The sequence below is a fragment of the Amphiura filiformis genome, chromosome 2, assembly GCF_039555335.1.
Source record: "Amphiura filiformis chromosome 2, Afil_fr2py, whole genome shotgun sequence".
Taxonomy (NCBI): Eukaryota; Metazoa; Echinodermata; class Ophiuroidea; order Amphilepidida; family Amphiuridae; genus Amphiura; species Amphiura filiformis.
Genome location: NC_092629.1, coordinates 3,489,342 through 3,516,630, shown reverse-complemented (window position 1 = coordinate 3,516,630; position 27,289 = coordinate 3,489,342). Strand labels below are relative to the sequence as shown.

General features: G+C 38.5%; 1 protein-coding gene across 1 annotated transcript; it reads right to left on the bottom strand.

Annotated features, from left to right (window-relative positions):
- Positions 1–479: 479 nt before the first annotated feature.
- Positions 480–26,828, bottom strand: LOC140172454 (scavenger receptor cysteine-rich domain-containing protein DMBT1-like). Its single transcript, XM_072195604.1, has 24 exons — positions 26,569–26,828; positions 25,377–25,685; positions 24,816–24,949; positions 24,126–24,300; positions 18,487–18,708; positions 17,108–17,203; positions 16,667–16,813; positions 16,237–16,410; positions 14,995–15,157; positions 13,408–13,553; positions 12,435–12,737; positions 11,889–12,022; positions 11,357–11,534; positions 10,587–10,898; positions 9,081–9,398; positions 7,845–8,153; positions 7,168–7,304; positions 6,793–6,967; positions 6,397–6,545; positions 5,657–5,822; positions 4,747–5,058; positions 2,854–3,162; positions 1,317–1,655; positions 480–784 (listed from the first exon to the last, which is right to left on the bottom strand). Exons 1-24 carry the CDS (start codon positions 26,699–26,701, stop codon positions 480–482), a joined length of 5,145 nt encoding a protein of 1,714 aa, XP_072051705.1. The 5' UTR covers positions 26,702–26,828.
- Positions 26,829–27,289: the final 461 nt, after the last annotated feature.

Below are 27,289 nucleotides of genomic sequence, written 5' to 3'. Positions count from 1 at the left end.
ATTTTACGTCATCAAACATTAATAAACCTTAAATATTACTGGAACTACAATGGGAATAGATTAAAAACATGTTACATCCAATATCAAGAAGTCTGTAGCGGCCCATTGGGGCATATCTGCACGAAATCGGTGTTGTAACTGCTTAATTGGGTGGATATAAGCCACTTAAAAATCCATCTTATATTGTATTGTAATGTAAACTTTCAGCATTCTTTTGACTACTTGTAACACGAGTGATGGAATGCAGTATAAACTCCCCGCCACGACATGCGATCATATTTCAGGTTGGACGGACCCCGTCAATTTTTTGAGGTGTTTGAATGCATAAAATTGGATTCATCTAGTTCTATATGCCAGGGGTTCGAGGGGTTCTTCTTTTCCCACATTTACAAACAAACCACATTGTGAATATATTTACCAAACTACGGAACAACTAAAACTAAAGCAAAATCTAATCTTTTGACTCTTAACCAAAATATTTATGCACAGCGTATTGCCACATCTTCCGGGACATCTTCATAATGTTGGCAGTTATGAGCGCTACTATGCGGACAATCAAATAAGCTGTTTTCATCTCCATGACATTCCACGTTATCCATCAATATGGGCTCCATCTCCTGATCTGGCGCATATGCCAACTGAGCAGACACACCAGACGTGAATCCGAGCTCTTGACAAGCGACTTCAGCGTCGGTGTTATCCCACAAATCATCGCACACACTTCCCCACTCTTGGTTGATGTAGACTTGCAGTCTGCCTTGATTAGATGTACCAATGAGTCTTACTGTAAGGAAACATAACCGTTATTAGGGTCCAGGGTCTGGACAGGTTTTATAAAAAAAACGATACAAAAGTGGGTGTCGTTCAGATGTGACGTAGTACACTATGGTCTCATCATCGATGGCATAGTTCAACGAAGACATACAAGCATATAAGCATAATTTGAACTGCTACCACAAAATGAGTATTACGTCACAAGTTGGTATAGTTTCGAGACCACCTGGCTACTTTGTTGGTATTCTTTATTTCACAGGCACCTGTTCAAGCCAGTAATATGATTGTCATGTGTACATGGGCACAATGGGCCATTCACGAAGTACATTCTACTGGCTTGTACAGGTGCGCGGCAAACGAACATCAACTCAGCATGCTCAGTCAGCCAGGATGTCTCGAAACAACCAACTTGCAACTTTACGCTCATCTCGTGGTAGCAGGTCACATGTTGATATGTAGCAGTTACATTGCTGATATTCATAGTTATTTAACAATTTGGACAAAACACTGAAAAATATAATATGCCAAAGCATAATGTGTACCTTTAGGTGTGCATTTAACGCAAGCATAACCGTAACATATCCCCATTTCGCTGCCCACTTTGTAAAGACAATCGCTCAAAGCGTCCTCAACGCCGGAACACTGCACATTCCCTATTGATGTGATCACTGTTTCGGTAGTGTTGTTGTCAACAGACCCGGATTCCGAGTTGTTATACGTATACACGTATCTCGCCGATGGGTAACCAAGTTGTCTGCACAGAACATTACCGTCTGCTAAATCCCAATCTGTAGAACAAACAGGTCCCCATTGGTTCCCGCCAAAATTGATCTCCACCATGCCTTCACGGTGTGATTCTCCACTGACCAAGCGAACATCAGCTGTTAGTACAATAGTGTATTTTGATATGTCACATTTTTATTAGTTTAGAATTTAAAGGATGTCTCCGGCAATCGCAACATTATATGATATAAAATTAATTATCAAGCACGAATCACGTAGTTTTATTTGAAACAAACACATTGACCATAAAAACAAATTAACACGCGATATTCAAAATTCCCGGGCGCCGAAATTATCCAGTGTAATGACGTCGCAGTAATACAATGAAGGCTGACAACAACAAGTTACCATGACGTCATAGAGCACAATGAGCACAAGTAACCATGACGTCATTGCACTGGACATTTTCGGAGCGGGAATTTTGCGTGTTGAGAGCCGGCTGTTTTTATTCGTTTTTATGGTCAATATGAGTTTGTTTTAAATAAAACCATGTGATTCGTGCTTGGTAATTATTTTTCTAACATATACGGCATATAATGTTATGATTGCCGGAGACATCCTGTAAAATACATTCTTAGTCAGTGGGAGTGGTCTAGTTCGTAGACACATTTCTAATTGGACAATCGCATGATTTCGGGTGTCGTCTATCAGGCCGTAGACGACCCCACGTCATCATACGTCTTGATAATGCGTAACACGCGTGTAGAGGTGCGCGTATGTATCGCGCTGGATGCGTAGACTAGTGCGGAATACGCGACCGCGCTAGCAGTACGCGCAACAGAATAGGTGAAGTTATAAACAAGTTTCGTTCAATTTATAATGAGGGGAGTTTTTATGACGGTAACTTAGTTTTTGCTTTAAAAAAATTGTTTACAGTTATTAAAATAATATTTAACTGACTAAGAATGAGAATAAACGATAGGAATTTTTATTTTGCCTATCCTCTACCTATGATAGACGACATGCAGGTCCATATTTTTTATCGTAGTGGATACCGGCTGCGCCGGCATCCACTACTCAAAATATTGACCTGCCTGTCGTCTATCACACGGTAGAGGATAGGCAAAATAAAAATTCCCATCGTTTATTCTCTAATAAACCTACCGCAAATAACAATATCATAAAATGGCCTGAAGCAATAACTTTCGATCACCTACTACATGCAAATGACATGTACAGGGATTCTGTAATTATGACAATAAGACGCATGTCATTTTATTTTTTAGGGGCGGTTTACGGCAATCTTGGATTCGTTCCTATGTAGTTTTCACGGCTATGTAATTCGCGGTTCCTCACCTGCATCACTGCAGACAACACCTGCATCCTCAGGATGACCACAATTATGGTTACCCAATCCAGAATGCGCACACTCCAATAGAGAGGTTTCACTTCCGGTGCAAGTGACATCATCGAGGTGTATATGTCCGGCGCCAGATCCAAAGTACGCCTGCGTGGTGGCCTGTTTCGCTGAATTGAATCCCAGTTGATGACAGACGACTTCGGCGTCTGATATGTCCCACAAATCGTCACACACAGTTCCCCATGTATCGTCAACAAATATCTCAACTCGCCCCTCCCTATTTGTGCCACCATCAACAAGACGTACTGCAATGTATAGAAACAAGATTGCTAAATGGCGTCATGAAACCCAGTCAATGTAGATAAAATATCCTTCATAATGACCACAAGCACGGTTTGCAACCAACATTGTTTCTTTGAGTAACGATAAGCTGTACACTAATTTTAATTTAAAAACCTCTGAGAGAAACAGTCCCTTTTCCTGTTTTATATATTCCTACTTTTCGGTCATTGCTTCTGTCTGCTTTCAATATCATTTACTTTGTTAGGCGATTTCCTCCATGGCCGCTATTAAGGCGCACTCTATTGAATAGTGTCCAAACAGCATCAGGACAGATTGAAACACTGACATTCGGGGTTAACACCATATTCTTTTCCTTTTCGAACCTAAGTAGGATTTTCATGTACATAGGACTGCACATGGGATAGTTTAAGAGTCTTGTTGAGACATTCAAAGCTTTATATATTCATTCACCTGGTTACAACACTTCTTATTTTCAAACCCGGACCCACAAAACGTCCTACGCACTTCGCTCTGACCCTGCTGTCACATTAAAAGTGCCTCGTTGCAAAACCAAGCTGAGGGGCCACGCCTCTGGAACGAGTTGCCTACCACCATTCGAGGTCAAGAAAATATCACCACCTTGTTTAGCTATTTTCATTTCAAGTTGTTCTATTTTAGAGCTTTGCCTCATTGTACAGGCCGCTTTACAAGTACCATTATGTGTCATGATGCAGTCATGTCTACAGTAGAATTCATCTCGACCTTTGCAGGACTTAACCCCATTAAAAGCTATTAAACCAAGATAACACTCATTGAAACAGCTCAACTGATTAAATCGGATCTTCTCTGGCTGTGCACATGTGACTGCTTTCATGTGCGATATCGCAATAAAGTTTGTATTAAAGCTTCAGTTGGGTAACCGATTATAAAGGAAACGAAAGGAAACAATGGTATGTGTACCATTGTTCACGAAATGAGACAATGGCGTTCTTTTTGTAAACCAGCATTCTTGAAAATGAGCAACATAATGATTGTTGACTTAACACGGTTTGGAAATAATTTCTTCATATTTTTGGTGTTATCTGTCGTTTACATATCCTTCCTAAAACACAAAAGTACGACCCTCTCCAAACACCTAAATTAGCTAAAAATTTAGGACATGTTACAAAACTATATTGTCTAGAATTTTAGAAGAGTACTTTTAATATTGGCCAGTTATTTTTCACACAGCGACGTTAACTAGGCAATGTACTATTACCTATAACATTAATTAAAACACCAAAGTACGAATATTTCCAAACATCTAAATTAGCTAAAAATTTAGGACATGTTAAAAACTATATTTTCTAGAACTTTAGAAGAGTACTTTTAATATTGGCCGGTTATTTTTCACACAGCGACGTTAACTAGTCATATCCCCATACTGTTAACGTAGGGCTATTTGTAGAGGTCACGCGTCAATGGGAAAGAGCACTGTGTATTGTGTATAGGAAAACGGACAGTAACTGCAGTATGTATGTTTATAGTGGCTTATATGTCCCCTCCGAAGTGCAGAATATTTGAATGATTGAAGAAGAAATAGAAAAAGATAGAAACGGAATACTTACCTTGAGGTAGACAAACAACGCTAGCATCCTGACCATGCCCGCAAGTACCACCATCACCTCCACGCATGCATTTCAGCAGAGACCTCTCATCCCCTACACACTGCATCTGATCAAAATGAATTGGTCCCATGCCCTCTCCAAAAGTGGCTTCTTCTAGTGCATCAACCACACCAGGATAACTCAGCTCACTACACACAACGGCGGCATCATCGATGTCCCATCCATTATCACACAGTGTCCCCCATGCATCGTTGTAGAATATTTCGACTCGTCCTTCATTTGATGTTTGGCCTCCAGAGAGCCGCACGGAAGCTTTATTGATAAATATGAAGATTGTACAGGAGAATTATCTGGGTTTCTTTTCCGTTCTCGTCTTCAGTTTAATCCACATTCGACAACGTTTGATTTACGTGACGTAATTAAAACTGTTATCACGCAATCGTTTTATCACGCAATATCTTATCTCATCAAATTTCGTCCGAGAAGTGATTGCTTTTATATATGCGGTTATACTACGTTTTTGAGTTTTCCGTGCGCCTTAAATATAAACAATACAACTTAACCAACTGCATCATCAGGATTGAAAATTACAAATAAATCACAGCCGAACATATGAATATTCTTATTTAGGCCAATCCTTCAGAACAATAATTAATATATACTACTTACAGCAAGATCTTATAAATGAGAGTGATATTTTAGTTTGCATAGATAACACTAACACTTGAGTAGCAAAGAGCGAGGTGTTCAATGCACAATCATAATAGATGTAAGGCAACTTATTTCAAAATTGATGTATCAACGTTGATGTGTCAGTGTGTGGTCTCTGACTGGAGTCCATGGTTCTACGGCTGCATATATCTGCAAAATAATACTCACCCAGGCCTGGTTATAAGCTGAAATATCTTACCTGGCGCAATACAAACGACCCCAGCATCTTCCGTGTGGTCACAGTTATGTCTCCCCATCTGTCCATGCTGACACTCGTAAATTGTAGACTCCTGACCAGTACATCGTACATCATCAAGATGTATTGGCCCAGATCCACCTCCATATGCTGACTGCGTGGTGACGTCCTGCATAAGACAATATTCACATTGAGGTCCTGACTCGTAACTTCAAAGTGCTTGCCAATGTCTTTAGGCATGTTAGGGAAGAGTAGTTCTTGAATCAACTCTGGAGTTCTATTGCGGCATTCAACAGTATGAATATGAACCGAGGTTTTTTTAGTAGCTACTGTCCGTTTTTTGTTTTGTATTTTTGTATTTTTTGTTTTGTTTGTTTGAATGTTTGTTTGTTTTTGTGTTGTTGTTGTTGTTTTGGGGTTTTTTTTTCAACTAAGACCAGTCCACTAAAGAGCAGTCTATTTTTAACAAAGAGGATATGGGAATTTGAAAACTCTTAATTCTAAAGTAATATCGATGTTTAACGTTTAAAATCAATGATAGTGAATTTGTTTCATACCTGTACGAAAATCATCTACTTTATCTGAGCGATCCAATTACCGTACATATTGACCATTGCAGTATTTCCAAAGCCTTTTTCACATCCTTGTCTATTCGCTCACTGCCATTGCGTACGTTCGACATGTTTTGGTTTCTTTTGCAGGGGATTTCTAACATTACCAAAATAGTCAATTAAACTTCTCACCTGTGCTTCAAGATATCCCAGCTGCCTGCAGATCACGTGACCGTCATTAATATCCCATGCGTCATCGCACACGCTACCCCACAATCCATTATGATATACTTCTACTCGCCCTTGATTTGGAGAACGACCGCCCTCTAGTCTAACAGTTTCTGATAAGAAAAAGGATATGTTGTGTGTATATTCTAATGCATCGTCAATACATTTATCATTACGATACAGATCCCTTAAACACTTTGTCATGTTTTACAAACGTTTAAGCTGAAACAGGGGAGGGGCCAATACTATATACTAGTATGACACATATTTAACGGCAACAGTCAGTATTTGACTACAAGTGTGTAAGACGGAAGTCATTGTTCATTATTCAGTGATTAGCATCCGGGGTGCTACTCTCACCTGGTACTTGACATATAACTCCAGCATCGTTGGCGTGGGTACATGTAGTTATTCCTAGTGAAGATGCATAGGGACATTCAATGATCTTATCTTCGGTCCCATTGCATCGTACTTCATCTAAGAATATCATACCGGCGCCTTGACCAAAACGAGCTAGTTTTGTGGCTTCTATTGCCTATACAAGAAAATAACATCTACATGTATTAATCATAGAACAATACTATTGACTTTTACAGTGATGATGATGATGATGATGCTGATGATAATGATGATGATGATGATGATAATGATGATGATGATTTATAATGTTATGGATCAAGTCAAGCTTTCATCCAAACACATATTTAAGTACCACATTAGAACCTTGCTAATTACCTGTGTGAAGCCAAGTTCTCTGCAGACCACATGTGCGTCATCGATATCCCACATCGTGTCACATATGGTCCCCCACATTCCATCAAAGTATAATTCAATTCGCCCCTCATTACTTCTGCTACCACCAACCAAACGTACTGCAGATGAATGTAAACAAAGTTGCCACAGTAAATTTATTGAAGGCATAGTGAGATGGGTCGATGTTACCAATTTTGTTTCCTAAAGTCTTCACAAAAAATTAACACAGTCGTTATAAATACGCCTATTAATCGTATTCATAACGGTAATCGTACTCACAATATTTCAACATAGAAAGAAGGATATTGTATTTACGCCCATTTTGATACTCCCATTCCTCCAATGGCGTTCAATATTAACAACACAGAAGGGGTTTTTTTAAAGAAATATATACTCGAATTTTAATTTTTAAATTCCGATATTTTTCTTTATAAACATTACAGTATTGAACGACATTAATTGACGAAGTGGGTATCAAAATGCGCGTAAATCAGTGGCGTAGTTTCACACCGGTACCAAAATGTAATCTCTTTGAAATGAGGAAACTCTAGACTTCTGCCCGGACCTTCTGAATTTGGGCTCTCATGTCCCTTTCGGCCTTGTCGACGAGCCTCCTCTTACCAGTAACCTCTGACAGTTTTTTTACAGACAACACTTACTTGGTACAGAGCAGATAACGCTCGCATCATACTGATGTCCACAGCTATGTTCCCCATATTCGCTATGGCTACAATCCGATAAAGCTGCTTCCGTTCCTGAACAGCTAACATCGCTCATATGAATAGCTCCGACTCCTTCACCAAAGTTACCAGTCAGACCCGCACCCAGTGCGGAACCGAACCCCAGCTCTCTACATACTACCGTAGCGTCGTTTAGATCCCAGTTGTGATTGCATACTGTGCCCCATGTACCTTCCATAAAAACCTCCACTCGGCCCTCATTAGGGCTAAAACCACCTACCACACGAACTGTGGGCATTAATAGTAATTATGTTATTTATTGCTTGCATATCGCTCAAATATATTGAACAACACTTTTAGTTTTCAAGTACAATTTTGCCTAAATATTTAAAGTACAGTTGGGGTAATTATCATGATTATGCCGCATGTACATGGGTCTTGTCCCTCAAACATTGTCAAAGAAAAATAGAAATTGGTGTCTAATTTCTGTTGGAAAATGCAGAGAAAATGTCATCTTCTACATATACAACCTTCTATGGTCCGCGCCGGTGTCTACTGTTGTCTTCCGCAATAAAATGTAACAAAAGTATATACTTGTGGTACATAAGTACTTTTTAAACACACCTTCCACTCATTCCGGCTAATAGGTATGACGACATTTTGTTTTGGTAAATTTTCATCTCAATTTAAAATACATGCAAAGTTCAGCATTATTCTATCATGGGATGGATAACACCTAAAAGCACTGATACATTATGTGAACGTAATGTCGGCATTTTCATTTTTTGAGATATTAGGCAGGCAACTTGTCCTCAAGATAAGCTTTACATTGATATTATTATATGTCCCTGTTGCTTGTTTGCAAGGTAGTGAAAAATCAGTAAAATAGTAGGGTAATCCTTTGCTTTCTATTGTTTTGGATATTCACATAATTGCACCTGTCCATACCGTAGAATTCCGTCTAGAAGCATATATGCCTCAAAACGAGGTTTTTTTTAACGAAAGATATGAAAGGCCAATACCCTTCTCAAAAACATTGCAATAGATTGGTCTTACAAATATACATGTTTGTACAGACGCCTTTATCAGTAATATAGTTGTTCAAACTTCAAATAACGTTTTTGTTGAGAGTGTCTGCATCCTGTCTCTTGTGTCAAAAAAACCTCGTTTAGAGGCATATATATGCTTGTAGACGGAATTTTACGGTATACCAACCTTTTGGTCTGCAAATCACCCCAGCATCTTCCAAATGATTACAATCGTGGACACCAATTTCAGAATGTGCGCAGGCTGCCAATGAGACTTCATGACCGTTACACTGCACATCATCAAAAGCAATGGCTCCCTGTCCAGGACCAAACAATGCCGACGACACGGCGGCAATGGCTTCACTGAAACCCAGTTGTCGACATATGACATTGGCGTCGTTTAGGTCCCACGAATCATCACAGATGGTCTGCCATTGGTTATCGACGAATATCTCGACGCGACCTTCATTCCTTGTATGCCCATTAACGAGTTGCACCTCAACACCTGTAAAGAAATCATCTACGTAATGTTAATTTTTCTTGCATCTTCTGACGGCCAAAATGAGGTAGGTATTGTTCATTTGCTAAATGCCGTATATATCATGTAAATACCTAATAAATGAAACTCTAATCCTTTATCCTGTCAATATCATGCAGCAAGTGGTTTGAACCGGCGACTTTTGATCCAGAGAAATCCCTTACACTTTTATTAATAGCCGAAAAGGGTGCCACAATAACACGCTCTGCGTTTAAGTGGCATCATAATCATTTTCACAATGTTGACCGGTGTTTGTAAAAGCTTTTACTATTGTAATTATTTGTATGGTTCGTATCTGAACTGTTATCGCCTGCGTGTATTTAGAAATATATTTAACATAATGTCAATGACGCATTCCCATTGCTTGCAAAAAATATATTATATAGGCTATATAATTGAAGACCAAAAAAAAAATAGAATAGTTTGCGTTTGACGTCCTGTCAACCAGACCAAAAGTGATGTAATGCGCAGGTCAGCAACCAATCACTTAGCGCCTTTGGCCTGACGTCAGAAGCAAACAAGTCTTTTTAATTCGGTCTGTATAGTGGCTTTCACGTGCTGCACATCGCCATCATCCCTATATCTTCGTGTTAAAAATTGCCGTGATAGTACAGCGAATCCTCTCGTTTTTTAACAGCTACGCATCGCGATTTTGTTCGAGATAGGCCGAGCGACTCAGGCTAAGCATACCATGACTATCATATGAGATACCACAGCGTTTCTATATTCTACACATCATTACGATTTGTGCATGCTCTAGTACCCCATATGATGTTTCTATTACAAGAAAAAATTTGTTTTCAGGTAAAACCAGGGGTTTGTTTCCAGAACACTCACTCGAAAAGCAGTACACTAATTAGCGGGGCCTTGCAGCTTGCTGTGGATATCTTTTACTGCATTTTTAATGTAAAAAATTTGAAATCCAACGTAAAAATTGAGATATATTTAATTAAAAATGACAATAATACTTTATAGGTATAAAGGAACGCGTTTAGCCCATTTAGTTAAGTTCCAGGTGCACGTCCTATAACACAATGCATATGTAATCTTTCTTTATCTGTGTCAATAATAGAATATTGATTTCAACGGAGTATTGAGCTGTATGGAAAAAAATATTTATAATACAGGGTGTTGACACTGTGTGCTGGTACTTACCCTCCCTACAAATAACCCCAGCATCCTCATGGTGCCCACAATTATGTGTCCCAATCTCATCATGTACACATTCAATCAAAGTGCTCTCTGTTCCGCGACATACAACATCATCCAGATGGATAGGACCTTGACCTGCACCAAACCGTGCTTGATGGGTGGCTTCCATGGCAGTAATGTACCCTAGCTCTCTGCAGACAACTTGGGCGTCCTGAAGATCCCAGGCATCATCGCATACTGATCCCCAAACGTTGTTATGGAGTATTTCCACGCGGCCTTCTGAAGCTGCGCTGCCTCCAACAAGACGAATGCTTTCTGTATAACAAATGGGGATATTTGATGAATGTAAAACGGGAGGTTTACTATAACAGTCACGCAAAGAAAGAAAGCACGTGGAAATGGCATAATGATGTAAGTTACTGAAAAATTGCTTTGCGTTGTAGTATAAGTTCACACTAAAAATCAATCCTATCAACCGTGGCGTAAAAGGGTTTATAACCACTCAGTCAGTAGTTGAATCCCAAGAATTCTAACTGAACAATTTAAGTGTATAATGGAAACGATGCATACTGCACCCTTCCCCACCCCCACATCACACACCCACCGCACGACCGCTATGAACTCTGATGCCTATTCGTACAATTCCGCAGTACATTTTATTATATGACCGATACCACAGGGACAGTGAGATGCCAATGCTTTATGAACGCAAACCCTTTAATTGAAAATCCTCCAGTTCATTTGCGGTCTTACGATCCCACAGAGTATCTTACCATTACTCTGACAAATGGCCCCTGCATCCTCATGATGCCCACAGTTATGCATTCCTAATCCAGGACTGGGGCAATCCAAGAGGTCGGATTCGTCTCCCTGACAATCTACGTCATCCAATACGATTGGACCTTGTCCTAATCCAAACCGGGCTCCCGTAGTCGCTTCCACAGCACCCTCCTGTAAGATAATTAATATAACAGGGTTTTGTTACATAATCATTGGCGTAACCAGAGGGTTGGGAAAGGGGCAGAATGTTCCTTGGGAATATAATTTTAGGAGACATCAGGACAGAAAGTGTTAATGAAAACTACTTTTAAGTCTTTGTATCGAGACAATTCTCAATGTTTATTCCAAGTTTATATAGACTTCATTCTGTTTACTACGAAATGATATATGCATTTTAACAGAGATGGTTTGTAGAATACAAGTGAATTTACTTTCGGCTGGAAAATCTTCTAGCATCTGTCAAAAGATCAACAACATAGGGTATTTTTATCATATCATAGAAAAAGAGGTCGCTATTTGTCTCACCGTGTATCCAAGCTGTCGACACACCACGTTGGCATCCGTTATATCCCATCCATCATCACACACAGATGACCATTCACCATTGAAATAAACCTCAACTCTTCCTTCATTGGGTTGGCTGCCTCCTGACAAACGAACTAGTTGATATCCAATTGAAAAAAAGAGCTTAGGTCACATTTTTACACCACATGCTACATTATTGATTATGGTGCTTCAAAATGTAAAGGATACTTTTAAGACAACTTGCCAACAGTACCGCTGAGATGTTATTCGCTCATATGGAAATCAAAACGGGTCAAAATAATTTAATAATGTCCACAGAAAGGATTGTTTAAATGAGTTTATAATGTGTGAGATACACACAAGAAATGCTGATAATGTGTTTTTCTCAATAGCTCTCAATGTTGAGCTATGTTGTATTATGGCTTCACGCAGTCCTGTGCACCTTGCTTTCCACGTAACAACAATCTTGCTACCACGGAACAACAATCTTGCTACCAAATTTAAGTTTCCCGTGCAAATGTAAGTGCATTTTAAAACAATTATTACCTTTAATGTCACAAATGGCCCCTGCATCTTCAGAATGCTGGCAATTATTAACACCATTATGCGGACATTGAAACAGCGAAGTCTCACTGCCATCGCATTGAAGATCACCCATCACAATTGGCCCTCTACCTTCTCCGAAGAGTGCCCTCACCGGTGAAGCAATTGCGGCGGGAAATCCAAGTTGTTTGCAGACGATTGATGCATCAGTTATATCCCAATTATCATCGCATATCGTACCCCATTGATTATTAGCGAACACTTCCACGCGACCCTTGAAAGATCCAGATCCATTGATAAGACGTACTTGAAAAGAAACCAAGGTGAATTTATACTTGAATCGTATAAAGGCGACGGGTTGGGCGATTACTTACCTACGAATTTGATCTGATACGTTATCGTTCGTTATCAATCGACATAATATTTAAACATTTCATTCAAAGTTATATTTTCATATACGAGAACCATGTAAGCAAAGTTTCCATGTCGTGTTATTACTTTTCTATGCTGACGCCCTCTCAATAAATCTGCTTCAATGGGCTAGAAAATAGATGCACACCCCCTATAGAGGAGTTTGGATATCCGGAGTTTTTGTCCAATCGTGACTGTTGGAAATCCAGACTTTTAAAGTGCCCAAAGGCAAACAAATCCGGCAGAAAAATAGTTCAAAATCAAAAATCCTCAATTTGAGAGCTAATTTTCAACATTTCGGTGATTTTTCCTTCATTTGATTGGATTTCCAAGCTTTTTCCAGTAACATTGGCAACTGGAATTCCAGTCGTTTTCAGAAAGCAGACTTGGAAATCCGGACATTTCTTTGATTGAAAATTTACTCCTCTATAGGGGGTGTGCACCTATTTTCTGGAATAGCCCAATGCAACAATCATTATGGCGCCATCGTACATCATTATTTTACAGCTACAAAAATCCATGTAGCGCCATCACAATTTAAAAGGGAAATGTGGGAATTTAGTACCTCCGACTCCACACACGGCACCGGCATCCTCTGCGTGAACACAATTACTGTTGCCAATACCCACGTGTCCACATTCAAATAACGACTCTTCATTCCCTTCACAATCAAGATCATCCAGATGTATTGGACCAGAGCCTTCGCCGAATCTTAAGGACAAAAAGAATAAGGGAGTTAGTAACGTAATCAAGCTCTAGATCATCTCAGTTTTTCTGACAATTTCTGGCTTCATTTCTGTATTGAGAAATTCAAATGCACTCTTTGGTTCCCTTCAACTGCAAAATGGCTCGAAAGATATATATCACTCGTATATTCTTCAGGAAAAGAATCCCGGTGGGTTCAGTTTGTATTTAAAGGTAGGACGTATGACCGTTCCAGGATTTGAAAATGACCCCTATTTCACGGGGAATCGAGGACATTTGCAGCAATTTTACCCCCTATTTTGCGCGAAATCAAGGACAATTTGCCCCCAAATACCTCCCCTATTTTTATCATTTTGAGGACGCATTTTCATTTCACCCCCTTATCACGAGGAATCGAGGACATTTTTCCGAAATAAATACCCCTATTTTTACCATTTCAAGGACGCTTTTGAATTTCCCCCCTATTTCACGGTTAAATGAGGACAATAACAAAAACTGTAGCGGTAAAACGCGGACAAAAGTCCTAGAAATACACCCTTTTTTTCATTTCAAGGACAATTTTGCTTCAAAACACCCCTAATTTGGACAATCGCGAAAAATTTTGTCCTCGAAAATTCCGCGAACATTTCTTGAAAAGTACCCCTAATTGGAACCATCATGCGTACACATTGTCAGTGAAGACTGAACCCACCGGGAAAAGAATTAAAGCTTAACTATGATTCTAACTTTTAACTTAATCATAAAGTGCATGATAATAAGATAAGCTCAAACCCAATCTAATCATAAAGTTTGGGAGCATAAAAGTATGGTTCTTTAAATCTTCCATGGGCAAACGATGCTGATGATCTTCAGGTGTTACAGTATGATCTCATAACAAAGCTTATTTAAGAAGTACAAAATGATGGACATAGATATGCGGATTGATTTGGCGATCGACAGATCAAGAAATGTCATGGCCAGAAGTCAACCTGGACATCTGTGGATACTTATGGACAAAACATGTAGTTTCTGGACTTCAGGTCTGTTTATGGCTGTTATAAAGTTTCTTGTTGATGAATTTACTTAACGCTCTCGCTCCATTTTCCAGGATGAAAATATGAAACAATTTTCCAAACATATTTTAATGAAGTTTCATAAGAAAATTAAGAAGGAAGGGAAACATTATTCAATAGAGAGTGATGTTGGGCAGTTGAGATAGGATTTTTAAATAATTTCTTCTCTCTTGACCCAAAAAAGACTGACAGCAAAATATTGTTCACATGGGACTGACCTTCCTTTCCTTGTCCTGAATCTTGAATTATGTTTTGTTTTTTGTTTTCATTTCCCTACATGTCAGCATGCTTGTATGGGCTTTTTAACCAGGTTTATCCATTATGCTTGTGTCTGGTCCCATCAAGCCTCAAGTGTGTTTCCGCACGAAGTGACCTTTTTTAACAATTAGTCAAACCTGGCTGAGTGTAGGGCTGCAATGGCGGCTGGATAACCGAGTTGTTTGCAGACGACATTAGCATCAAGGATGTCCCAATGATCATCGCAAATACTACCCCAGTGGTTGTCATGGTATACTTCAACTCTGCCCTCGCTTGGTAAACTGCCTCCAATCACACGGACTGAAAATGAAATTAATTATTTATTTTAAATGTAAGTTTTATACCATAATGCACCCGCTCGGGTCCCGAAAGGGGTGCAAATGATGTACCGCCAGTCATGCTAGTGGGTAAATAAAAATCGACCCAAAATTATAGTTGCAAATCAAGTTATGACCCATTCATATAATACATCGCACAAATGAATCCGCACACTTAAAGGAGTATTTCGTGATCCTAACATTCTCTTTTTATGACATTTTTCAGTAATATCAACGAAAAAAGCTTATTCCCAAAATTTCAGTTGAATCTGTTTTGGGGTTTGCGAGTTATGCATCATTTAGTGTATTACACTGCTCCATAGGCGAGCGTTGTAATTTCGTTCTGGTGTACCAGAACGTAATTCAAATTTCACGATATTTTTGCTAAACAAATGAATCTGCAAGAATTTTTTTGTACACATAAACATTATGTAGCTGGAGGACTCCAGTGGTATATAAATTTCGACTTTTTTTAGAAAAGCGGGGGAGGCTGTTGATTACAAAATGCCTTTTAAAACAAAAGCAATTTCTAAAGACAAAAACGTTAGAAAAATGCGAACCATGCATTAATTGTGTATTATATTCATTTTTCTTGTGAGTTGATGCATTAAATTTGCTTGTATTTCCCAACACAAAATCATGGGAGTGTTTTTACGAAAAAGGGTATCACTTGTAGCGCGAGAAATTGCATTTGTACTTAGATGTTGATGCGTATATCCACTCCTCCCTTCGGGGCTCGTTCATTAGACGCACCAACATCTCAATATGCACCATGCGTGCATTATTTGGATTAATTTCTGGAGCTACAACTTACAAGTGATACGTATTTGTGAACCTATTTTGTACTATTTCACTCCTTACAAGTGATACGCCTTTATTAACCTATATATAAATAGTCAAAAGATGGAGAATTCTGATGTACAAAGTTTTTACTGCTGCTTTTGAACAATGCTAAGAAATAAGTCTGATCCTTTAATTTTTGAATGGTGTTGACGTCTACAATATAATTTAATAATAGGGGTGACTTCGAAAAATAATGGATCAACGTATTATATTTGTTACCAGCTCGTTGACAAATGACACCAGCGTCCTCACTGTGGGCACAATTATGACTCCTTCCCGTCGTATGAGGGCAGTCTAATAGCTTAGTCTCAACACCAATGCACGAGACATCATCTAGAAAGATTGGGCCAGATCCTGGACCAAATTGAGCTGAACCTGGGGCTGCAATGGCACCTGATAATGAAAACAAGAAACCATACTTTATATATTTCGTTAGTTAATAGCTTAGCTTAATTAGAACTCTTATTATTCTTGAGCATGAGCAGAATCACCCTCTTCGCCTCTAATTTTGGTTCTAAATAAGGTTTTTGTAACGGATCGACAGTAACCGGAGCAAGAATCATATTTTTATAAGTAGGAATTTCAATTGAATGGACGCAGCTAATATTTTAATATTCTAGTGTTGCCTAGCTGACAAAGAAGAACATACCTGGGAATCCCATTTGTCGGCATGCAACATGGGCATCATTAATATCCCATGCGTCATCACATAGAGATCCCCATTGAGAGTTGATCCGAATCTCAAGTCGACCTTCATTACTTGTGATTCCATCGACTACACGAAGGTTAGGAACACCTATATTGATTAATAGAAATGTCATTGCTGATGGTGCTTAAAACCAAGTATTATTTTATTATTCGTCATCGTTGTCGTCATCATGTTCATCATCATATTCATCTTCATCATCGTCTTTATCATCATCATATCACCATCAAGTATCATCATGATCATATTGTCAGCATCATCATCAGCAGCAGCAGCATCGTCAGCATCATCATCATCATCAACGTCGTCATCGTCGTCCCCATCATCATCACCATCATCATCATTACCATCATGATTTAAAGCTTAGTAGAGTAAATGTCTTACTGGTAACGTGACAAATAACACCGGCGTCTTCTGAGTGTCTGCAATTATGAGTTCCAATCCCTCGATGAGAGCACTGCAGAAGCGATGCCTCACTGCCTGTAAGAGTATAACAACTATTCTTAAACACTTGAGAATGTTTCTGCAATCTTATTGGTTCTTACCCGTGTGATATGACACGATATTACACGGGTCAGCGCGTGTGCATCGACGCGATACGCGAGCTCGCTATTTGAACCAATCGGAGGCGCATAGCAACAACGGGACTGATCGATTTTAAGCCCTAGGTATAATTCCTTGCAAAATGTAGGATTTAATTCGATTAAAATTTGTAATACTTTATGATATTTTTATTTAAATTGAAGTGTTTAAGAATGAGAATAAAGGTATTGTTTTTAGCCGCTGTTGTGCATCTATCGTCTCATATAACACGGGCGACACATTATTTTTGGCGTAAAACAACTCGGTTCCGCCTCGTTGTTTTACTTAAAGCCATATTATAACATTTTCAAACAAAATAGATTAGCATTTCTTTGCCATAAAATGTTAGCTTTTACTGTCAGATATATCCCCTTTTATTTTTGAGCCGAACAACTACGGCAAAGCAAAGAAAATTAGAATTTGCTACCAGCTCACATGTCGCCAATATGTACCACTCCTTCGGTCATGTTGTGGTACGACCCTTTGTTGTGTATATCACCATCATACCGGCACGCCGTGTACGTACTGTGTGTTATGAACATTGTGTATGCGTTCGACTAATAATTCCATCGTAATAATAAAGCGCCGAATCAGGCGTTTTATTCAAAATCTCGGATTTTGACAAAACTACAGCACCTAGAGTCTTGATTTTTGCAGGGTATATTGGTTTAATAAAGTACAATTTAATCGTTTAAAAAAAGGAATTTTAAAAATTCAGTGAGGGCGTCTTCCTCAGCAAATGTTATAATATGGCTTTAATGATGTCGCCCGTGTTATATGAGACGATAGATGCACTCCAGCAGTTAAAAACAATACCTTTATTCTCTTATTATAATAAATGCTATATTGGATGGGACATTGAATCCTTACATACAAACTCTGAATCATAATTAAATGCTTAATTCTTTAACTGATTTATTTTAGTCTATTTCGTCTTTAATAAGGTATTTTGATGTATTTATTGATTTTCAAGTAGGTCGTACATGCATACTCATAATTTATCTTAATAATTTCTAAGATTTGTATTATATCGCCAAGAAAACAATTTGTTGTGCTGAAAATAAATAATTAAAGACTTTTTTCATCATTGTAAATCAATTTTGAAAGTACGAGATTATTTTTTGAATGACTACCCAGCCATTTAAAATGTTGCATTATTAGTCAATTAGACTTAGCCATACCTGTACACCTGACATCGTCCAGAAAAATCGGTCCAACTCCTCTGCCAAATCCTCGAGCGGTTGATTGTACCGCAGTAGCATCAGTGCCAAACCCCAACTCTCGACAAACAACAGTGGCGTCAAAATTACCCCACAAATCGTCACAAACTGTCCCCCAAACACCATTATAAAATACTTCCACTCGACCCTGAGAAGCGACGGTACTATCACCAACAAGGCGCACTGAAAGTATACAAAAGATACAAAAAGGTTTTCAAACATGAAAATTTGCCCAACTAGAGAATTTTGGAAAAGTACCACACTGCAAAAAAGTTGGTCAAATCTTTCTACCTATTTGGTTGGGCAAACTCTTTTACTTATTTGTTGGTCACGGCTTGCCCAATAATAGTTAAATCTAAATTCCTATTGGGCAACGTCTTATTTTGACCATTTATTTATCTCTATTTTACTACGATAGGAGTAAAGTTGGTTAAGTTTTTGGCCACGTAATTTATATACGACTGTTGTGCAAAATAAATCACATCAGTTGGGCAACTTTGTAGTAAATTGCGTGAATTACAAGTTGTTGGGCAAAAAGATGTAAAATGTTGAGCAAAGTTTTCGATCATGCGCACTGTTATCTTTTCATTGAACAACAGTTGGTCAACATTCGCGCGGTTCGGTTCTGGAAAGCACATTTTCGATCTTATCGTAAAATGGCGGATGACGCATGACAGGGGTGCTGGCAGAGTGGGGGGCTGGGACAGCTAATTGACACCTTTAAAGGTGAGTTTTCTCTAAATTAATTATAAATACATACATTATTACACGGTGTTACTTGCCTCATTTCATTCTGACCACTGTGTATGAAAAATACTGAGAAATTTAGTGAAGTTGTTTTACGACATGTACGAGTCAGACACCCGTGATATGCACGCATGGCCATGCATGCATGATGACAGTCTATACTGAGTAGTTAGTAAGCTTACGTATCAGTTTTTATTAATCAATCAAGTATTTGAAAATAACTTCACTAAATTTCTCAGTATTTTTCATACACAGTGGTCAGAATGAAATGAGGCAAGTAACACCGTGTAATAATGTATGTATTTATAAATAATTTAGAGAAAACTCACCTCACAATTGAAAAATATTTGTCCAACTAATTTGGCAAATATTTTGCTTAATAGTTAAGCAAAAAATAAACCAACATATAAACCAATAATGTGTAAAATGCCCAACAGTTTAATCAAATTTTGTCCAACAATTGGTACAATCAACTATTTGCCAAACAGTTTTATCAAATATTGCCCAACAATTAGTGAAAAATATTTACCCAACTATGTTGGGCAAATATTTTGCTTAACAGTTATGCAAAAAATAACCAACATATGAACCAATACCGTGTAAAAATGCCCAACTGTTTGATCAAATAGTTGATAAATAGTTGGTAAAAAAATTGCCCAACTATGTTGGGTAAATACTTTGCCCAATATTTGAGCAAGTTTTTGTAAACCAACTGTTGGTCATAATTTTTGTACAACTCTTGTTGGTCAAATTTTGACCAACTGTTTCATGTGTTGTATATAGACCAAACTGTTGGTCATTTTTTTGACCAACATTATTTGCAGTGCATACTTCTTTAGAAATAAACCTCTTTAGATTAGCACACTTTTGGTCTGAGACAAACGAAATGGGAGTTCCAGCCCCTTTGCCCCGAAGAGAGTTGCAAGCCCCATCATTGCCCCACATTTTCCAGGATAGGGGGACCCCCCTCCGCCAGATTTTTGTTTTTACTTTTAGGGATAACATGGGGACGGCAAAGAGTGTCAAGTGTCGTTAAAATGGCTAAAATGGGGCCAAAAAATGACAAATATGAAAACGTTTTAAACACTTCAGATAACCTGACATTTAAATTTTTCTGGCAACCTTTTCTAACCTTTTGTGAATAATGGTAAAAATGTTTTGTGTTTGCTGGGTATATACATAATAGCTACATATAATACACAATGACTCTTATAGAAACACCAACATTGTATTTCGTAATCAATTTTGGCAGACCGAAGAGGCAGAGAAAAAGGTCTGGTGGCTTCTATACCTTGACTCTATCCAGGATCCTGTCCAGGATACCCGTAGGCCCGGGATGCGTCCTCCGCGGATAGAGTCCCCATTTATCAGCATCAATATATAGAGTTAAGTGCAAGAAAGCCCCTATCTACAATAGCTGCCAAGTGTCGCACTTTTAGATAATGTGCAATATAGAATGCAGAAAGGGTCAAATATCTATAGGGCCGCTATTGATGCTAGGACCCTCTTGAACCAACCCCTTGCGATGTGTTGTCCTGGAGTGATCTCTCTGCGAGTATGAAATAGCACTGAGTTCAACAACAAGCAAATCAACAACATATATGAAGATTAAGGTTACAACAACAGCTTACCTGGGACTTACCATGTTGTTAGATATATTTACTGTAATGCTCATTTCATACCAAGCAGTCGCAACAAGCGTATCTGAGTTTTTTCAGTGGCGATACTATTGAAAAAAACTCAGCTCCGCTCCTTGCGATTGCTACTGCTTTAATAGTATGAAACAGACACAACACGACTCCTATAGCACCTTGCGTGTTTCAAGGTTTTAAACTGCCAGAGGTATGCCAGATATTCTTATGATCATCTTTGAATGTGTTTTGTAGAATCATTACCTAATAGTATGCTTCTATATTTGACGGTACTTCTCAAGTTCCCCGTCAAGTTTTATGTCCAATTGAAACGTAATACAGTATCAACATATAGTGTTTCAAAAATGTTGCCAAATTTGGATCAGAATGATGTTTCTCCCTCCGCAGGAAGACTCCTTTTCTTGGATTTCGACAGAACCAGGTCGGTTAAACGTTAACGCCCGGGTTAACGTTTACACGAGCCCAATACTATGTACCCATTTACAAAACCAAAACGTAAACAATGAAAGTTTCTGAATTTTTCACAAATTAAAATAGTGATAATCTCTTTGTTACCTACTATTGCGTTAATTGGCACCTGGGATCTGCAGTGTGGTCATGTCGACTAATATGCAATCCTTCACCACAATGATAACATTTTAACAATGCTTTGTTACCTACTATTGCGTTAATTGGTACCTGGAATCTGATGTGTGGTCATGTCGACTGTAATGCAATCCTTCACCACAATGATAACATTTTAACAATGCTTTGTTACCTCCTATTGTGTTAATTGGTACCTGGAATCTGCAGGGTGGTCATGTCGACTATTATCCAATCCTTCACCACAATGAGAACATTTCAACAATGCATTGTTTGCCTACTATTGCGTTAATTGGCACCTGGAATCTGATGTGTGGTCATGTCGACTGTTATGTAATCCTTCACCACAATGAGAACATTTTATCAATGCTTTGTTTACCTACTATTGCGGTAATTGGAACCCGAGGCTGATGTGTGGTCATGTCAACTGTTATGCAATCCTTCACCACAATGAAACATTTTAACAATGCTTTATTACCTACTATTGCCTTAATTGGTACCTGGAATCTGATGTGTGGTCATGTCGACTGTTATGCAATCCTCCACCACAATGAGAACATTTTATCAATGCTTTGTTACTGACCTACTATTGCGTTAATTGGTACCTGGAATCTGATGTGTGGTCATGTCGACTGTTATGCAATCCTTCACCACAATAAGAACATTTTAACAATGCTTTGTTACCTACTATTGCGTTAATTGGTACCTGGAATCTGAAGTGTGGTCATGTCGACTGTTATGTAATCCTTCACCACAATGAGAACATTTTAACAATGCTTTGTTACCTACTATTGCGTTAATTGGTACCTGGAATCTGATGTGTGGTCATGTCGACTGTTATGCAATCCTTCACCACAATGAGAACATTTTAACAATGCTTTGTTACCTACTATTGCGTTAATTGGTACCTGTAATCTGAAGTGTGGTCATGTCAACTGTTATGTAATCCTTCACCACCATGAGAACATTTTAACAATGCTTTGTTACCTACTATTGCGTTAATTGGTACCTGGAATCTGATGTGTGGTCATGTCGACTGTTATGCAATCCTTCACCACAATGAGAACATTTTAACAATGCTTTGTTACCTACTATTGCGTTAATTGGTACCTGGAATCTGAAGTGTGGTCATGTCGACTGTTATGTAATCCTTCACCACAATGAGAACATTTTAACAAAGCTTTGTTACCTACTATTGTGTTAATTGGTACCTGGAATCTGATGTGTGGTCATGTCGACTGTAATGTAATCCTTCACCACAATGAGAACATTTTAACAATGCTTTGTTACCTACTATTGTGTTAATTAGTACCTGGAATCTGATGTGTGGTCATGTCGACTGTTATGTAATCCTTCACCACAATGAGAACATTTTAACAATGCTTTGTTACCTACTATTGTGTTAATTGGTACCTGGAATCTGATGTGTGGTCATGTCTGTCGACTGTTATGTAATCCTTCACCACAATGAGAACATTTTAACAATGCTTTGTTACCTACTATTGCGTTAATTGTCACCAAGAATCTGATGTGTGGTCATGTCGACTGTTATGCAATCCTTCACCACAATGAGAACATTTTAACAATGCTTTGTTACCTACTATTGCGTTAATTGGTACCTGGAATCTGATGTGTGGTCATGTCGACTGTTATGTAATCCTTCACCACAATGAGAACATATTAACAATGCTTTGTTACCTACTATTGCGTTAATTGGTACCTGGAATCTGATGTGTGGTCATGTTGACTGTAATGTAATCCATCACCACAATGAGAACATTTTAACAATGCTTTGTTATCTACTATTGTGTTAATTGGTACCTGGAATCTGATGTGTGGTCATGTCGACTGTTATGCAATCCTTCACCACAATAAGAACATTTTAACAATGCTTTGTTACCTACTATTGTGTTAATTGGTACCTGGAATCTGAAGTGTGGTCATGTCGACTGTAATGTAATCCTTCACCACAATGAGAACATTTTAACAATGCTTTGTTACCTACTATTGCGTTAATTGGTACCTGGAATCTGATGTGTGGTCATGTCGACTGTTATGTAATCCTTAACCACAATGAGAACATTTTAACAATGCTTCGTTACCTACTATTGCGTTAATTGGTACCTGGAATCTGATGTGTGGTCATGTCGACTGTAATGTAATCCTTCACCACAATGAGAACATTTTAACAATGCTTTGTTATCTACTATTGTGTTAATTGGTACCTGGAATCTGATGTGTGGTCATGTCGACTGTTATGTAATCCGTCACCACAATGAGAACATTTTAACAATGCTTTGTTACCTACTATTGTGTTAAGTGGTGCCTGGAATCTGAAGTGTGGTCATAAGGATTTAAGATCCAGGAGCAATTTTGGGAGTTTTTGTGTAAATATTGCCCCTGGTCTATACAAATACACACAGTTTTGTTTCAGAATCAGGGGCATTTTGCCTTTTAGCAGGGGTAAATTTGCCCCTTCCTCCTGCTTATTTCAAGCCCTGCTTCACCACAATGAGAACATTTTAACAGTGCTTTGTTTACTGCGTTAATTGTCACCTGGAATCTGAAGTGTCATTTTGGTCATGTCGACATATTTCCCTATATGAATAACATACCTACCATTAGGTTGGCACCTTACAGCAATGTCTTCATCATGTCGACAGTTATGTACTCCGATACCACCATGGCTACATTGCAGCAGTGAAACCTCACTCCCATCGCATGCGACATCATCTAGATGTATTGGTCCAACTCCTTGTCCGAATTGAGACTTCGCCAAAACTTCTATCGCACCCTACATTAGAAAGCAAAAGAGATTTAAGATGGCTGTATCATAACAAGAACAAAATTCCACAAATCCCGGCACTGTGCCGTAACTATTAAATAATACATTAAAATGTACATTGATTTCGCAATGAATTGTGAGGAAATCAGCTGCTGAAACTTATTGTAATCTTAGTGCATGAAGGTGACACTTAGTCACTTCCTGCTTTTATGTTATAGTGTAATACAATACAAAGACGTTTTGCCAAACTGACACTCGGTGGCACGTGGTCTTTACGTAAAATCCACATTGCCCACTTATGTGCGACCACAGATCCTGGTGCGACTTAATTAATAATTAACAACAATCATAATGATCACGATCCTGCATACTGACGAATTCTATGATGCATAAACCGTCCGTTAATTTGGTATTATAATGACCAATTAGGAAGACGTCTTCGATTGTTTGCAGCGCAAAACCGTTTTTCGCTCCGCAAATAGCGATTCGTCTTTATGCGCAAATCCCAACTTTTAACCATTTACCTCGTAACCAAGTTGTCTGCAGACGACATTAGCATCGTTCATATCCCATGCATCGTCACACACCGAACCCCATTCATGATTAAGAAAGACTTCTATGCGACCAACATGTCCAACAGTACCACCAACGAGACGAACTTGCAGTAAGAAACAAAGTATCAGCAGATTACAACAAACGTGTAGACATTAATTTTAAAATCCCAAAACATGAATTCAAACAGGGCCCACAAAGAGAGTCGTAAATTTAAGAGTGGTTCTTTCAATCTTTCAAGTGTACTTTCATACGAGTTGTCGAAAGACCTAAAACATGTAAAACAGGGGTCAACTTTCAAAGTTCATCACCTCAGTCCATCTAAACACACTATAGTGTATATACATCTTTCAATCTAAACATTAATGCATATAAGGTCTTCTTGAACATGAACATCTTAATGTGGTAATTTCTAAACGACATATATGCCATTTGATATAACATTGTAGCCCTAAAAACTACTTGGCCCATTAAAAAAAAATCAGATTTAATACTGGCTAACCAAATGGGTTGAGTTTCTTCATCATACTCACTAGGACTTTGGCAAATGACTCCCGCGTCTTCTGAGTGCCCACAATTATGTGAATCAGCGGAGGAACATTCTTGTAAAGAGGCTTCATCTCCCAAGCACTCCAAATCATCAAGTAAGATTGGACCCGAACTTCGACCGAATACTGCCGATCCATGAGCGGAGATTGCTGAAGGGAATCCGAGTTGCCGACACGCTACTGATGCATCGTTGATATCCCAGAAATCGTCGCAAACTGACCCCCATACTCCATTCACAAGAACTTCAACGCGACCTTCATTTAGAGATGATCCTCCGACGAGTCGTATAACATCTAAGTGATTGAATCAATACCGTAAAAAAATGCAAAAAAAATGCATACATTTTGTTTTGGCTGAGGGCAAAACTTACAACACTACTTCGCACAAGCGATATACGTCGTAAAAACAAAGATTTGACCAGCTCTTTAATCGGCGGGCCGGGCCTTATAACATCGCGGATTAATATCAATATATCTTATTTGGAGAATTGTCTTGTGACATCTCGCCAGAAGTATTACAAATTATTAATTGAAGTCATATATGTTGTCAACTTTCTTTAACACGCAGATCAACAATATCACTCTAAACGTGAGTCTACTTTCGGCGTAGTAATAAAAGCCTTATAATTTCCGCCGATTACGAGCTGATCAAAGTATAATATGACTTTTCTGACTTCATGGACTTGGGGAAAAATATTAGAAACATTTTTCAATTGGCCTATTAGTAGAAACATATCCACACAAATTGACTGGATTCTCAATAAGACCACAACAAGAGCCAAATTTTGAATAAATGCATTATCAAAATTATGTTCCCCAAAACGGGAAACTTTCTCCAAAACGTTTTATTTTTTCACCAAAATTGTTTAAAATTACATTTCAGAGACTTTCAGAAACAGTCAAGTCGTTCTCTGAATTATTTATCATGAAGTGCGCAATCACTGTGTCAGCTTTGGCATATAGTGGACTTGTAGTCACGTAATGACTCATGACTTGATAACAACAGGTATGACTCGACTCAACTAATGATCTTACGTTTCCTACTGAAATTGTACGGAAACTCGACTCGACTCGCTCGACCTGAAAAATAAGATCTGCCGATCGTCAGTCTGGTCTTTCGGCATTATCGGCAATAGTCCACAACATAGCCATGATATACATTGTGTGACAGTTTTACCTTGTTCAGTTGTTGGGTTGCCGTCTCGTTTTGTCCTCTCATCCTCAAGATCTGTCCCCCATGGTAGAGAAATCGTTTGCCTGAAAAATAAACTGATTAAAACCACGGTTGCGAGAACCGAAAAATTGCCCATTTTACACCACAACACGTTCAGTATTGGCACCTAAATATGACCGTTGGTCGTTGGCAATTACCAAGTTTCTTTTCATACGTGAACTATTTGGTTCTGTTTCAGGAGGATATAGCTAGGGTCAGTCACATTCGAGTACCAATTTCATAATATTTATAAACAATACCATTTAGTGATATATCTGTTTGTCACTGACGACTCTATAATGTAAGTAATACCATTATTTCCGTTACACAGAGGATGAAGAAGACCACGACCAAGGTCTCATTGATCGTTTTGCTGTTGAGGTATTGTCACTGCCAAAAAGCTCACACCCCGGGGCTCACACCCTTCAAGGAAAGACGAATAGAAGAAAAAAAGGAGAAAGCTTATATTTTTCTCATCATCCCGATTATGAAATTGTTTAGGCTAATTGTTTAAGGTATTCAACAAAAAGTGGTAGCCCATCTTAATATATGAAGATTTTAGCTTCCAATATCAAAATGCTAGAACAATAATTTTAACTCAAAAGTTGAAATCAAATTGTTTTGCTGACACTCCTCCATTGGCCCGCGGGAAGCATTAAAATTTATGCGGGAGGACATATTTTTC